Consider the following 13,280-nt stretch of genomic DNA (forward strand, 5'->3'; position numbering starts at 1 on the left):
GAGTAACGTTGGTTGTAGGTTTTTCCCTTTCATCACTTTAAATATGTCCTGCCACGCCCTTCTGGCTTGCAGAGTTTCTGCTGAAAGATCAGCTGTTAACCTTATGGGGATTCCCTTGTATGTTATTTGTTGTTTTTCCCTTGCTGCTTTTAATATTTTTTCTTTGTATTTAATTGTTGATAGTTTGATTAATATGAGTCTTGTCATGTTTCTCCTTGGATTTATCTTGTATGGGACTCTCTGTGCTTCCTGGACTTGATTGTTTCCTTTCCCATATTAGGGAAGTTTTCAACTATAGTCTCTACAAATATTTTCTCTTCTTTCTCTGGGACGCCTATAATTCATATGTTGGTGCATTTAATGTTGTTCCCGAGGTCTCTGAGACTGTCCTCAATTCTTTTCATTCTTTTTTTCCTTATTCTGCTCTGCAGTAGTTAATTTCCACTATTTTATCTTCCAGGTCACTTATCTGTTCTTCTGCCTCAGTTATTCTGCTATTGATTCCTTCTAGAGAATTTTTAGTTTCATTTATTGTGTTCTTCATCATTGTTTGTTTGCTCTTTAGTTGTTCTACGTCCTTGTTAAACATTTCTTGTATTTTCTCCATTCTATTGCCAAGATTTTGGATCATCTTTACTATCATTATTCTGAATTCTTTTTCAGGTAGACCACCTATTTCCTCTTCATTTGTTTGGTCTGGTGGGTTTTTACGTTGCTCCTTCATCTACTGTGTATTTCTCTGTCTTCTCATTTTGCTTAACTTACTGTGTTTTAGGTCTCCTTTTTGCAGGCTGCAGGTTCGTAGTTCCCGTTTTTTGTGGTGTCTGCCCCCAGTGGGTAAGGTTGTTTCAGTGGATTATGTAGGCTTCCTGGTGGAGGGAACTGGTGTCTGTGTTCTGGTGGATGAGGCTGGATCTTGCCTTTCTGGTGGGCAGGACCACATCCGGTGGTGTGTTTTAGGGTGTCTGCAATCTTATTCTGATTTTAGGCAGCCTCTCTGCTAATGGGTGGGGTTGTGTTCCTGTCTTGCCAGTTCTTTGGCATAGGGTGTCCAACCTTGTAGCTTGCTGGTCGTTGAGCGGAGCTGGGTCTTAGTGTTGAGATGGAGATCTCTGGGAGAGCTTTCACTGTTTGATATTACATGGAGCTGGGAGATCTCTGGTGGACCATGTCCTGAACTCAGCTCTCCCACCTCATAGGCACAGGCCTGACTCCTGGCTGGAGCACTGAGGGCCTGTCCTCCACACGGCTCAGATGAAAAGGGAGAAAAAGAAGAAAGAAAGAAAAAAATAATAAAATAAATTAAAGTTATTAAAATAAATAAAATATCATTAAAAATTATAATCATGAAAGAAAGAAAGAAGAGAGCAACCAAACCAATAAAGAAATCCGCCACTGATGACAAGTACTAAAAACTATACTAAAAACAAACAAAAAAGACAGAAAGCAGAACCCTAGGACAAATGGTAAAAGTAAAGCTATACAGATAAAATCACACAAAGAAGCATACACATACACACTCACAAAAAGAGAAAAAGGAAAAAGCAATGTATATCTATACACAAAGAAAAAGGAAGAGAGCAACCAAATCAATAAACAGATCTACCAGTGATAATAAACTCTAAATACTAAACTAAGGTAAACATAAAACCAGAAACAGATTAGATGCAGAAAGCAAACCCCAAATCTACAGTTGCTCCCAAAGTCCACCGCCTCTATTTTGGGATGATTCCTTGTCTATTCAAGTATTCCAGAGATGCAGGGTACATCAAGTTGATTGTGGAGTTTTAATCCACTGCTCCTGAGGCTTCTGGGAGAAAATTTCCCTTTCTCTTCTTTGTTTGCACAGCTCCTGGGGTTCAGCTTTGGATTAGGACCCACCTCTGCGTGTAGGTCATCTGAAGGCGTCTGTTCTTTGCTCAGACAGGACGGAGTTAAAGTAGCAGCTGATTCGGGGGCTCTGGCTCACTCAGGCCGGGGGGAGGGAGGGGCACGGAGTGCGGGGCGAGCCTGCGGCGGCAGAGGCCAGTGTGATGTTGCACCAGCCTGAGGTGCGCCGTGTGTTCTCCTGGGGAAGTTGTCCCTGGATCCCGGGACCCTGGCAGTGGCGGGCTGCACAGGCTCCCCGGAAGGGGGATGTGGACAGTGACCTGTGCTCGCACACAGGCTTCTTGGTGGCGGCAGCAGCAGCCTTAGCGTCTCATGCCCGTCTCTGGTGTCTGTGCTGATAGCTGCGTCTCACACCCATCTCTGGAGCTTGTTTAGGCGGTGCTCTGAATGCCCTCTCCTCACGCACCCCGAAACAATGGTCTCTTGCCTTTTAGGAAGGTCCAGACTTTTTCCTGTACTCCCTCCCGGCTAGCTGTGGCGCACTAACCCACTTCAGGCTGTGTTCATGCAGCCAACCCCAGTCCTCTCCCTGGAATCTGACTTCCGAAGCCCAAGCCTCAGCTCCCAGCCCCGCCCGTCCCGGCGGGTGAGCAGACAAGCCTCTCGGGCTGGTGAGTGCCGGTCGGCACCGATCCTCTGTGCGGGAATCTCGCCGCTTTGCCCTCCGCACTCCTGTTGCTGCGCTCTCCTCCGCGGCTCCGAAGCTTCCCCTGCCCACCCCCCGTCTCCACCAGTGAAGGGGCTTCCTAGTGTGTGGAAACCTTTCCTCCTTCACAGCTCCCTCCCAGAGGTGCAGGTCCTGTCCCTATTCTTTTGCCTCGGTTTATTCTTTTTTCTTTTGCCCTACCCAGGTACATGGGGAGTTTCTTGCCTTTTGGGAAGTCTGAGGTCTTCTGCTTGCATTCGATAGGTGTTCTGTAGGAGTTGTTCCACATGTAGATATATTTCTGATGTGTCTGTGGGGAAGAAGGTGATCTCCATGTCTTACTCCTCCGCCATCTTGAAGTTCTCTCCTTTATTGGAGTATAATTGCTTTACAATGGTGTGTTAGTTTCTGCCGTACAACAAAGTGAATCAGCTATACATATACATATGTCCCCATATCTCCTCCCTATTGCGTCTCCCTCCCTCCCACCCTCCCTATCCCACCCCTCTAGGTGGTCACACAGCACCGAGCTGATCTCCCTGTGCTATGCAGCTGCTTCCCACTAGCTATCTATTTTACATTTGGTAGTGTATATATGTCCATGCCACTCTCTTACTTCATCCCAGCTTACTAAAACAGAGATTTTTAAAAGAGTTTCAAATCTCTCTTTTCCCCTGTGACCTCCTGGGAGTTTTATCTTCTCAGAAATGATCTAGGTGTCTCTCTCTGGCTTTTCAGACAAAATAAGACTTCAGGAAGGAACCACTAATTGTTCTGGACGTGTGGAGGTCTGGCACGGAGGTTCCTGGGGCACAGTATGTGATGACTCCTGGGACCTTGACGATGCTCAGGTGGTGTGTCAACAGCTGGGCTGTGGCTTAGCTTTGGAGGCAGGAAAAGAGGCGGCGTTTGGCCAGGGGACGGGGCCCATATGGCTCAATGAAGTGAAGTGCAAGGGGAATGAGTCCTCCCTGTGGGATTGTCCTGCCCTGTCCTGGGGCCACAGTGACTGTGGCCACAAGGAGGACGCTTCTGTGAAGTGCTCAGGTGAGTGCAGGGAGTCTGGACTGAGCTTGGAATCTCTGGCAACAGAGAGAGGGTGGGCCGTGAAGTGCATTATGGAAGGCCTGGAAGGACCAACCCAGGGATCTAGTGGGGAAAGAATCATGTATGTTTCAGTCTGAAGAATGATGAAAACACGTGTTGTTATACATTGGCCTTCACCGAGGACAAGCACATAACTTACATGTATCTGTGTGCAGAGAGACGAAAAACTAGGCACCTCTAGTTTTGGGTGGGAAGGAGTAATTTTCTTGGTTGAGAGGCTAAAGCCTCAGACAGGAAACAGACGTAGTGGTTCCATATGTTACTCCCAGAACTGAGTCTCTCCTCTTTTCTCCTACAGAAATTGCAAAGAACGAAGGATCACTAAATGCCACAGGTATCCAAGGGGATTATGGGCATGGGGCTAATTGTCTGCATTGTCCAGAATCCCTCTTATTAAGATACTTGGGGTCAGAAGTTCTGAGGGTTTGAAATATACTTCAGCAATCCTGTATCTGACTTAAGAGAGGGATAGTAACTGGTGACCCAGGTCGTTTAGCTACGACGTCATTACCTCTTGTGATGTTTACCTGTGCCCAGGTCACTCAACCGTTGTTGCATTTGGGATCCTTGGGGCCATTCTGTTCGTCTCTCTCACCGTACTCCTCTTGTGGATTCAGAAGCAAAGACAGAGACAGCGGCTTACAGGTCTGAGCCACATTATGTTGTCTCTAACGTTTCTATGGGATAAGAAGTTTCTTGGGATAATCAAACCAAAAAAAAAATGAGATTCAGGTATCAAATGGCCAGAAAGAAGAAACCTAGTAGAGATCTAAGCAGTTTCCCAACAGAGGGAACAAGAATTCAGAGAAGAAAAGGGGCACTGCTTGTACTGATGATTGCTATACATTATCCACATGTATAATTGGGACATTATAGAATTGATAGTTTAGAATGAGTATGCTTGTACGGTTCAGGATGACCCCTTTATTGCCCAAACATTTATTTGCTCCTACTATATACTTATTACTGATTTCACTGTCCCATCAAGAAATGTGCTAGGTTCTGAAGATGGTTCAGACTCAGATAATCAAGTGTTTTTGTCTTCGTGGAATTTCCAGTCTAGTGGAAGAGATATATATGTAAACAAATAAATTGCAATGTATTATTGTACAGTATTACGAATAAGGAGCAAAGGGGCACAGAGAATAATTTACTGAAAGGGGAAGGAGAGTATTGGAGGCTTCTAGGAAGTTTTGAGACAAATTTTGAAGATAGAGATCAAAGAACTGGGTAAAATGCATTCCAGGGAAAGAGAAAAAAATGTACAAGTGTAGAGAAGCTTAAAGGATGGAACGTTTATTGTTTTGGGGAGAAGTAAAAGTTGAGTTCAAGGAGAGAAGCTCCTGTTAAGGCTGAAGAAGAGGGAGGAAACAAGTAATGAAGTTCTGTGTTGCCCAGTAAGGTTAATAGTCATTAAAGAGTATAGTGTAGGGGAGCGAAGTAGTCAGGCAGGCTCTTACAAAGTTCTGTTTGGCAATGGGATGTCTGAGGGGTTGAAAGAAAACCACGTTACTGACAAGGATAGGATTTTGAAATTGTTGAGACGAAAGATGAAAAGGACTTTATAGTGAGAGTGAAAGGGAAAGGATAACTGTTATAAAGATGCTAGATAAATCTCCAGTGAATTACAGAAGACTGCTGGCTGCCTTGGGGGAAGAAACTGGGTTGTTATAAGATGGCAACTGGAGACCCAGTTTAGCCTCACCCTATTACATTTGAGTTTGTGGCATCGTGAGGGTAAAGCTTGGTAGTAGAATGGAATGGAAACAAGACTAGGGCATGGGTCACGATTAGCTGTGTTTGCACTGCTGGGAAAAAGCACACATAGGGAAGGAAAGTTTTATTATGGCCCTCTGATCCCTAAACTACAACCTCTGTTGCCAGTTTCCTCAAGAGGAGAGAATTCTGTCCACCAAATTCAATACCGGGAGATGAATCCTTGCCTGAAGGCAGATGATCTGGACCTACAGTATTCCTCAGGTCTGTGAGTTCTTTGAGGGTCTGTAGCCCTGGGGTTCAGACCAGTAGCTGCAGTCGAAGCTGAGGCATTCTACTTTACATAGTAGTGGAAAGAAATCTAGGACATAATAGGAAGTCTGTGATGTACAAAAGGAAGAAAAGCAGGAATGAACTAAAAATTATTCTTAGAGAACATAAAAACTGTAGTCAAGAGGAGACCTCTGGCTAAGAGGTCCATGATTATTTCTGACAGAGGAACCATGTGGTAGAATATTATGACTTGGACCTCTTTTTATTAAAACAGAAATTAATCTTCTAAAAGTTAAACTTTTCATATCTCTTTCATAGTTTCTTCCATTCCCACTCCCTGCTACTTTCCTTTCTCTAACATATTTATTATATTTTTCTAAAAGTTTAAACTTTCTATATCTTCATCCCATCAGAAGCCATCCTTATGCACAGGACTAGCCTTATTTCCCATTGCATAATAAGTCTTTCTTTGTCCTCTGACTTCTATTTAGCACCAATTCTACCTCTAGGAAGCGTAACTCTCCTGGGTTGTAAGAAATATCGCAATAGCCACTTCCTCTATGAAGGCTCAGTGCCTTCTCAATAGTCCTTACCTTCTGAGAGGGACCTGCCTCACTTCTTCAATCCAAGGGATTTGGTATTTGCCAAAACTAACGCAGGGAAATATATATAAGGCGTAGGAAAGACTTTCTGTGCCTCTTAAATCACAGTTTGTCTTCCTAATTGTGAACATTGTTTTGTTTTGTTTTTAACGTCTTTATTGGAGTACAGTTGCTTTACGATCATGTGTTAGTTTCTGCTGTATAACAAAGTGAATCAGCTATACATATATATATATATATATATATATATATATATATATATATATACACCCATATCTCCTCCCTCTTGCGTCTCCCTCCCACCCTCCCTATCCCACCCCTCTAGGTGGTCACAAAGAGCTTCTAAGGCACTTGAGGGGAGGTCTGATTTATTTCCCAGTAATTATTTTCTTCTTTTCAGAAAATTCCAATGAGTAAGATGGTTTTAATGATGCTGGACTAATTTCTGTGTCTAAATCTCTTCCTATTTCTGGATGAAAGAAGGAGACCACTCTGAGGTACAATGAAAAGGAAAATGAGAATTATAACCCAGTGAGGTGGGTGAGAAGAATTTATTCATCATTGTTCAAAACAGATTCCTTTTGAGAATTGAGAACACCTCTGGTATTAAAAAGAAAGAAAGAATGTATATACACATGTATTTCCATATATATGTTTATGTTTGTATGTATATCCATACTCAGAATATGCAACAACTTTTTATAAATATGACTCTTGTCCATCCCTTAGTTACATATATTTTAAGCAATAGCAATTGTACATCATGTTGCTAAGGAGAAGCTGGGTAAGTAAATATAAATAACTTTTCTAAAGATATAATGAGTCATTTCAGAAAAGAGATAAGACATATCTACAGTTGCATAATGCCTGCTAGGGTAAAGATAGTATAAGATACTATAGGAGTATAGAAAGCTTGACAGTTTGGAGACAGTTTGGAGAGATTGTGAAGATGTGATGTTCAAGATAAACATCACATGACTGAAAGATAGACCATTCTAGGGAAAGGACATAGCATGTACAAAATGTGGCATAGAAGAGAATCACACCTTTGGGGAACAGTAAGTTTTTCATTCAAAAATATATTATGTTAAAAAAAATATTGAACATATTGGTGATGACAAGTGGTGGCCTGAGCACTGAAGATACAGATATAAAAGATGCTATTGACAATGACATGATTGTTTAACGAAAGATCTCACAGTCTTTGTGTGGGAGTGTGGAGAGGCTATGTGGAGGGAGGGGAGTGATGAGAAGCTAGGCGGGGAAGGCTGGGTAAAGCCCAATGACAAATGGTCTTATCTGTTGTATTTCATGTTCATACTTTATTTTAGGGACTGTTGGGGAGATGGTGGGCTTTGGAAGATAAAGCTGGGGCAAGATAGGATCAGATTTGCATTTTATAATTTGCTTTCATGAGGAACGTGTAACAAAAAAAGTGAATAAGGCAAAAAATTTAAGGTATACATCAAAAATAAAAGATGGTGAAATGAGTTAGTAGGTACATCTTCTATTTTTTTAAATTAATTTATTTATTATTTATTTTTGGTTGCACTGGGTCTTTGTTGCTGCGCGCAGGCTTTCTCTAGCTGCGGTGAGCGGGGGCTACTCTTCATTGCGGTGAGCAGGCTTCTCACTGCGGTGTCTTCTCTCGTTGCCGAGCACGGGCTCTAGGTGCACGGGCTTCAGTAGTTGTGGCACACGGGCTCAGTAGTTGTGGCTCTCAGGCTCTAGAGCGCAGGCTCAGTAGTTGTGGTGCACGGGCTTAGTTGCTCCACAGCATGTGGGATCTTCCTGGACCAGGGCTCGAACCCGTGTCCCCTGCATTGGCAGGTGGGTTCTTAACCAACTGTGCCACCAGGGAAGCCCCACGTTTTCTATTTTTTAAAGCGATTTTGGGAGGACTACACATTTGGAAATGATATATGGCAAAAGTATGGGGTTTTTTGTAGGGATATTTTACATGACATATGAGAAATACAGATTGAGACAGAAAAAATTCGGAATTCTTAAAAGTATATAAATGTAAAGTGTAATATATTTATACACACATACACACAGAGCTGTTATAAATTGTATACAGGATAAAGTGTTAATATATGTATACAAAACATATATAGTATTATAATATATATATATATATATACATAAAACCAATTGTTAAGACAAAGACAACATCTAATAAATAATTGGGCAAAGTTATGAAAAACGGTTCACAAAAAATGAATTCTAAATGACTACTAAATATTTTTAAAATGCTCAGGTTCACAGTATGTCTGGGAAATTCAAATTATGATTAACAATGAGATATTGCTTTATATAAATCAGACAAACAAAAATTTAAAACAGCACCAATATTTCTTGTTGGTGGGAATACAGAGAAAAATGTAATTTCAAACATTGCTGTTGGAAATGAGAAGTGTGGTAGCCTTTGGAGAAAGCAATTTGGAAACTTCTATTAATTTAAAAAAAAAATACTTCACAGATCCTTTGATCCAATAATTCTACCCCTAAAAATTTCTTCCTTACAGATAAAGCTATTAGTATGTAAGAACAAATATACAAGGGTTCCTTTTTGCAGCCTTGTTAGTACTGCCCAAAAGCTGGAAACAAAATGAATGCCAATCAGTGGGGTCGTGGCTGGAAAAATTATAGTGCAGCCAACTAAGAAAGGAAAAAACATGCACAAAATTTAATAATATGATTCCAATTTTGTGTTCATGTTATTGAATACAATTAAACATAATATTTACATCTATAAAATTATCCTGTGTATACATGTAAAGAAACATTAAAAAATTCTAACAGATTGTAAACTAAGGACTGTGAATGACTTTTTAAAAAAGTTTTATTGGAGTATAGTTGCTTTACAATGTTATGTTAGTTTCTACTGTACAGCAAAGTGAATCAGCTATACATATACATATATCCCCTCTTTTTTGGATTTCCTTCCCATTTAGGTCACCACAGAGCATTGAGTAGTTTTGATTGATAATCTCAACTATATGAATATTATTCTGATGTAATAAATGATGATTAAACTACCTTTTCCTTAAAGAGTAATCACTACTGAGCCACTGCTTCAGAATCACATGGGGGTGCTTTTAAACATGGCATTTCTCCACTGTAGTTCTCTGGAATAGAAAGAATTCTTACGCACACTGAAGTTTGAAAACCTTTGCATTTAAGTTTTCTGTTCAGGAAAGTAGTATGATTTTTAATATATGTGAGTGAGAGAGCATGTGTGTGTGTGTGTGTGTGTGTGTGTCTGTGAGAGCGAGAGAAAGAGAGAGAAAGAGACCGAGGGACAGATGTAATGTAATACATTATATTACATTATAATGTAATTCTTCTAGCATGTGCATATGAAGAGAAAAGTAACACTTTTTCTATTTATGTCTTTAGTTCAGCATTTAAGATACCTTGATGAAGACCTGGACTATTGAATGAGCAAGAATCTACCTGTATACTGAAGATTACAGTACAGTCCTTTGTCTCCTAGTATTCCAAAGACCGCTGATGAATTTCTAAAAATTAAATTGGTGAATGTGACTACTAAAAATTGTATGCAAGACTTTCAAGGGTATTAAAAGGAATACCCTTTTAATAAATAAATAAAAAGGAATATTGCTGATTTGAATTTGTCTTTACTTCTTGTTCTTGATTTTATGAATTTCTGAATGGGCTTTCTGACTTTTTTAGGATTTTATAAATATGTATTTTTATTTGACAGTGTTTTCATTTGCCTGTATCTTTTTCTAGTTTGGTTTAAATAATAATTTTCTTCTTATTACCAAATCAACCTTATTTTTCCTATACTTTTTTAATGAAGGGAAAGTTAATGATTTTTGAAGGTTTTATTAATAACGTACGGTTATCTCTACAACGCATAACGCTCTTGGGTTCTTTCATTTCTTTCTGTCACTGTAACTCTGATCACTGACAAAAAATGCACAGCAAAGCCTGCTAAGGGTACAAAGACCCAATGGCTCACTTCCTCGTTTCTTAGGCAGCATAACTAAAGCTGAAATGAATGCATAAATTATGTCTTTTCTATATAAATATAAACTCTTACAGTAAAAGTTTATATTTTACTAAAAATCACTTATCCATGTAACATATTAATATAAAGAAAGGTTAACATTTAAAGAAAGATATATAGTAATTCAAGACTGTTTAGAGTTTATTGACTTGTTAAATATCCAAGTGTTAGATGCAACTCGATTTCTAATCCTTTCTCAGTATTTGAGTACTGCAGGCACCCTTTTCTAGCACTTAGGGCTTCAAAGCAACTATCATGTAGAAACATGACATTTGTCTCATTTCCCTTTTCTTTTGCACCTCTCGTCAATTTCAAAGACAGATCTTCCTCGACTTACAATGGGGTTACCTCCTGATCAACCCATGGTAAATTGAAGCTATCCTAAATCGAAATGTTTTTAATACTCTTAACCTCCCGAACAAGATAGCTTAGCCTAGCCTACCTTAAATGGGCTCAGAACGCTTACATTAGCCTACAGTTGGGCAAAATCATCTAATACAAAGCTTATTTTGTAATGTTGAATATCTCACGTAATTCACTGAATGCTGCGCTGAGAACGAAAAATGGAATTGTTGTCTGGGTACAGAATGGTTGTTCGCCCTCGTGACGGTGTGACTGATTGGGAGCTGTGTCTCGCTGCCACCACTGCCCAGCATCACGAGAGTATCCAGCAGCACGTCACTAGCCTGGGAAGAGATCAAAATTCAAAACTAGAAGTACAGTTTCTACTAAATGTGTATTGATTGCTCTGTCTCACCTCTACACGTGCTTGGGTCCTTTTATCCTTAATCCTATTTCAAAATCAAATTTATAACGACGGACTGGAAAAGATTCAGCGTCACCTTTCCTTTTACTGTTTAGCATGTAATGTGAGGATTTCATCCCTGAGTCAGTTGAAAGCAACTTCTAACAGAAAGAGGAACATCACAGAAATAGACAAAAAAGAGCAACATTTCCACCTACAGGAACTAACAAGCGCTCAGAATGAAACGTAAGTTTGATATATGTTCTCCCCAGAGAGAAAGCTTAGAGGCTTAGCTGAGAGGAAGGGGGGGGGGTCCCATGCAGAACAGGAGGGGGCTGTCCCACTGGGACCACATTTGTGTATGATGTCTCAAACTATCTAGTGCATGGACTGTGGACCTGACTAGAGCTGCCAGCTTATGGGCAGAAAAACCCAAAGGTGAAGGGTAGAGAATACTCACCTGGCCTTCCTAGATGGCCCATCTTTATAATACTGTCATCTTTATCCTTACATACAGCACAGAGAATATCTGTATCTGAGCAACTAAGATAAAGTTCTCTGGGTCAGAGACAAATATCTGGAAACTCTTTCACAGATCCTCAGATTCTATAGGGTTTCCCATATCCTTATACCTAGGCATTAACCTCAGCTCAGTTAGGGCCCCAAATACTTCCTCATGCTCACAGGTATACCAGGAATGGACTTCCTAACCCAGTCCTGACCTGTGTCCCCCAGGTATTTCTATCATACGTGAAAATGCGATTTTTAAGAACTCTTAGCCCAGGGTCATTGAAAAGTCTCTAAAGCCCAGAGAGGAGGAATTGTTTCCCCAGACCATGTAGTAAGGAACATATTTTTCAGTACCTCACATGTTAATGGAACCCCTCCCTTCCATATCTGTACATATATTTTTTCTAGGCTCCACATTGACATAATGTGTTCATTAACCTCACTGAAAAGGGGGGGGAAATGAGAAAAATACATTGAAAAGGATGGTCATTGCAGATAGGACATATAGCCAAAAGGCCACAATTAAGGGTACACTGGTGCCTGATTCAGACTCACACATGAAGATGCAAATAAGGATAAAGGAATTCTCTGCCCCAGTTCTGTCACCTTCTGAGTTATCAGGATGATGAAGCCACAGAAACAATGGGAATAATGAATGTCTCAGTTGAATTAGCCAGGCCTTACCCTATATATATCATAAAGGAAACGTTTAGTAAAGTCAGATAGCTTCATTTCTATGAAAGCCTCAATGGTCCCTTAACTCCAGCACATCTTCCTCCTCCAAAATAGCCCTTTCCTCCTGATGCAGAACTCTGTTCAAATATTTTTATCCTTTTTCATATAAAGTCTGTTTATTTCTCCTTGTATGAACATCAGGGGAAGATAGCATTTTAATAATCATGAGTGAGATATTTTTAAAGTATATAAATATTTGCCTTTCCATTTAAAAATGATGTTTGAAGCTTTAAGATTAATGACTCAAAATACTAATATAAGTAGCTAAAGGAGTAATATGTGGGTTTGTTGATTTTAAATGATATATGAAGATCACAGGGAAAGACATTAATAGTACAATGGAACCATCCATTTTTTATTTCTATATTGAGCATTATTTTATCAAGGGAGTGACAGTTGAGGGGTTTCTGGAAGTTTTAGTCCACAGCATCCTTAGCATAAGAAACAACTCCTTCTGACTTCGGAAATTTTTTATACAAATATAAGGGAAGTAACCAACCACTGTCCATGAAGAAAACGATCTATTCAAGGCTATCTTGCATTTCAGTTTAGGTCCCAGAGATTGGGTAGCAATGTGTATTTTTAAATAAATAGATTAGGCATATTCCTTGCCAGGGAGCATCTTTGAAGAGCAATGGTTTCCTGGGCAGGAAATTAAGGCTAGAATGTTGGTGCCTCACACATGAAGATATGTAAGTTGAAGTAAGCAAGATTTGGAGGAAATGAATGAAAAACTATTGTGATGGTAGTATACTTTTAGAAAGCTAAGAGGATGGTCTCCATTCTTGGAATTAATTTCTAAAACAATGAACTCTTAGAATAGTACGTGACCAATGTTTAACCCTCCTGACCCAGCACCCTGAAGAATTCCCGTGAAGAAAAGAAACAGAAGTAGCTAGAGGAGTCCTGTGGTGTGATCACTAGGTTTTCTGCTGAAGGTAAACAGAGTGCTCCCCTTTGCACTACATAGGCAACAGAGCTGCATTTCCTATTATCAGTTCCTCACTGTTTCTGTCT

The 13,280-nt window shown here is 40.1% G+C and overlaps 1 protein-coding gene across 6 annotated transcripts in view; it reads left to right on the forward strand.

Moving 5' to 3' along the window:
* The window catches only part of LOC307194056 (scavenger receptor cysteine-rich type 1 protein M130), a 35,938-nt gene extending 24,981 nt beyond the window's left edge, over positions 1 to 10,957 (forward strand). For 2 of the 6 annotated variants that reach the window (XM_079936858.1, XM_079936856.1), the window contains 6 exons: positions 3,275 to 3,583; positions 3,942 to 3,977; positions 4,181 to 4,288; positions 5,528 to 5,623; positions 6,635 to 6,770; positions 9,637 to 10,957. In XM_079936858.1, coding sequence (XP_079792984.1) covers positions 3,275 to 3,583; positions 3,942 to 3,977; positions 4,181 to 4,288; positions 5,528 to 5,623; positions 6,635 to 6,651 — 566 coding nt within the window. In that variant the 3' untranslated portion in view covers positions 6,652 to 6,770; positions 9,637 to 10,957. The remainder of the gene's footprint in view (positions 1 to 3,274; positions 3,584 to 3,941; positions 3,978 to 4,180; positions 4,289 to 5,527; positions 5,624 to 6,634; positions 6,771 to 9,636) is intronic. The other 4 variants (XM_079936857.1, XM_079936854.1, XM_079936853.1 and 1 more) reach the window with 3 other exon arrangements.
* The last annotated feature ends 2,323 nt before the right edge of the window (positions 10,958 to 13,280 follow it).

The sequence above is a fragment of the Stenella coeruleoalba genome, assembly GCF_951394435.1.
Source record: "Stenella coeruleoalba genome assembly, chromosome: 11".
In the NCBI taxonomy this organism is placed as follows: domain Eukaryota; kingdom Metazoa; phylum Chordata; class Mammalia; order Artiodactyla; family Delphinidae; genus Stenella; species Stenella coeruleoalba.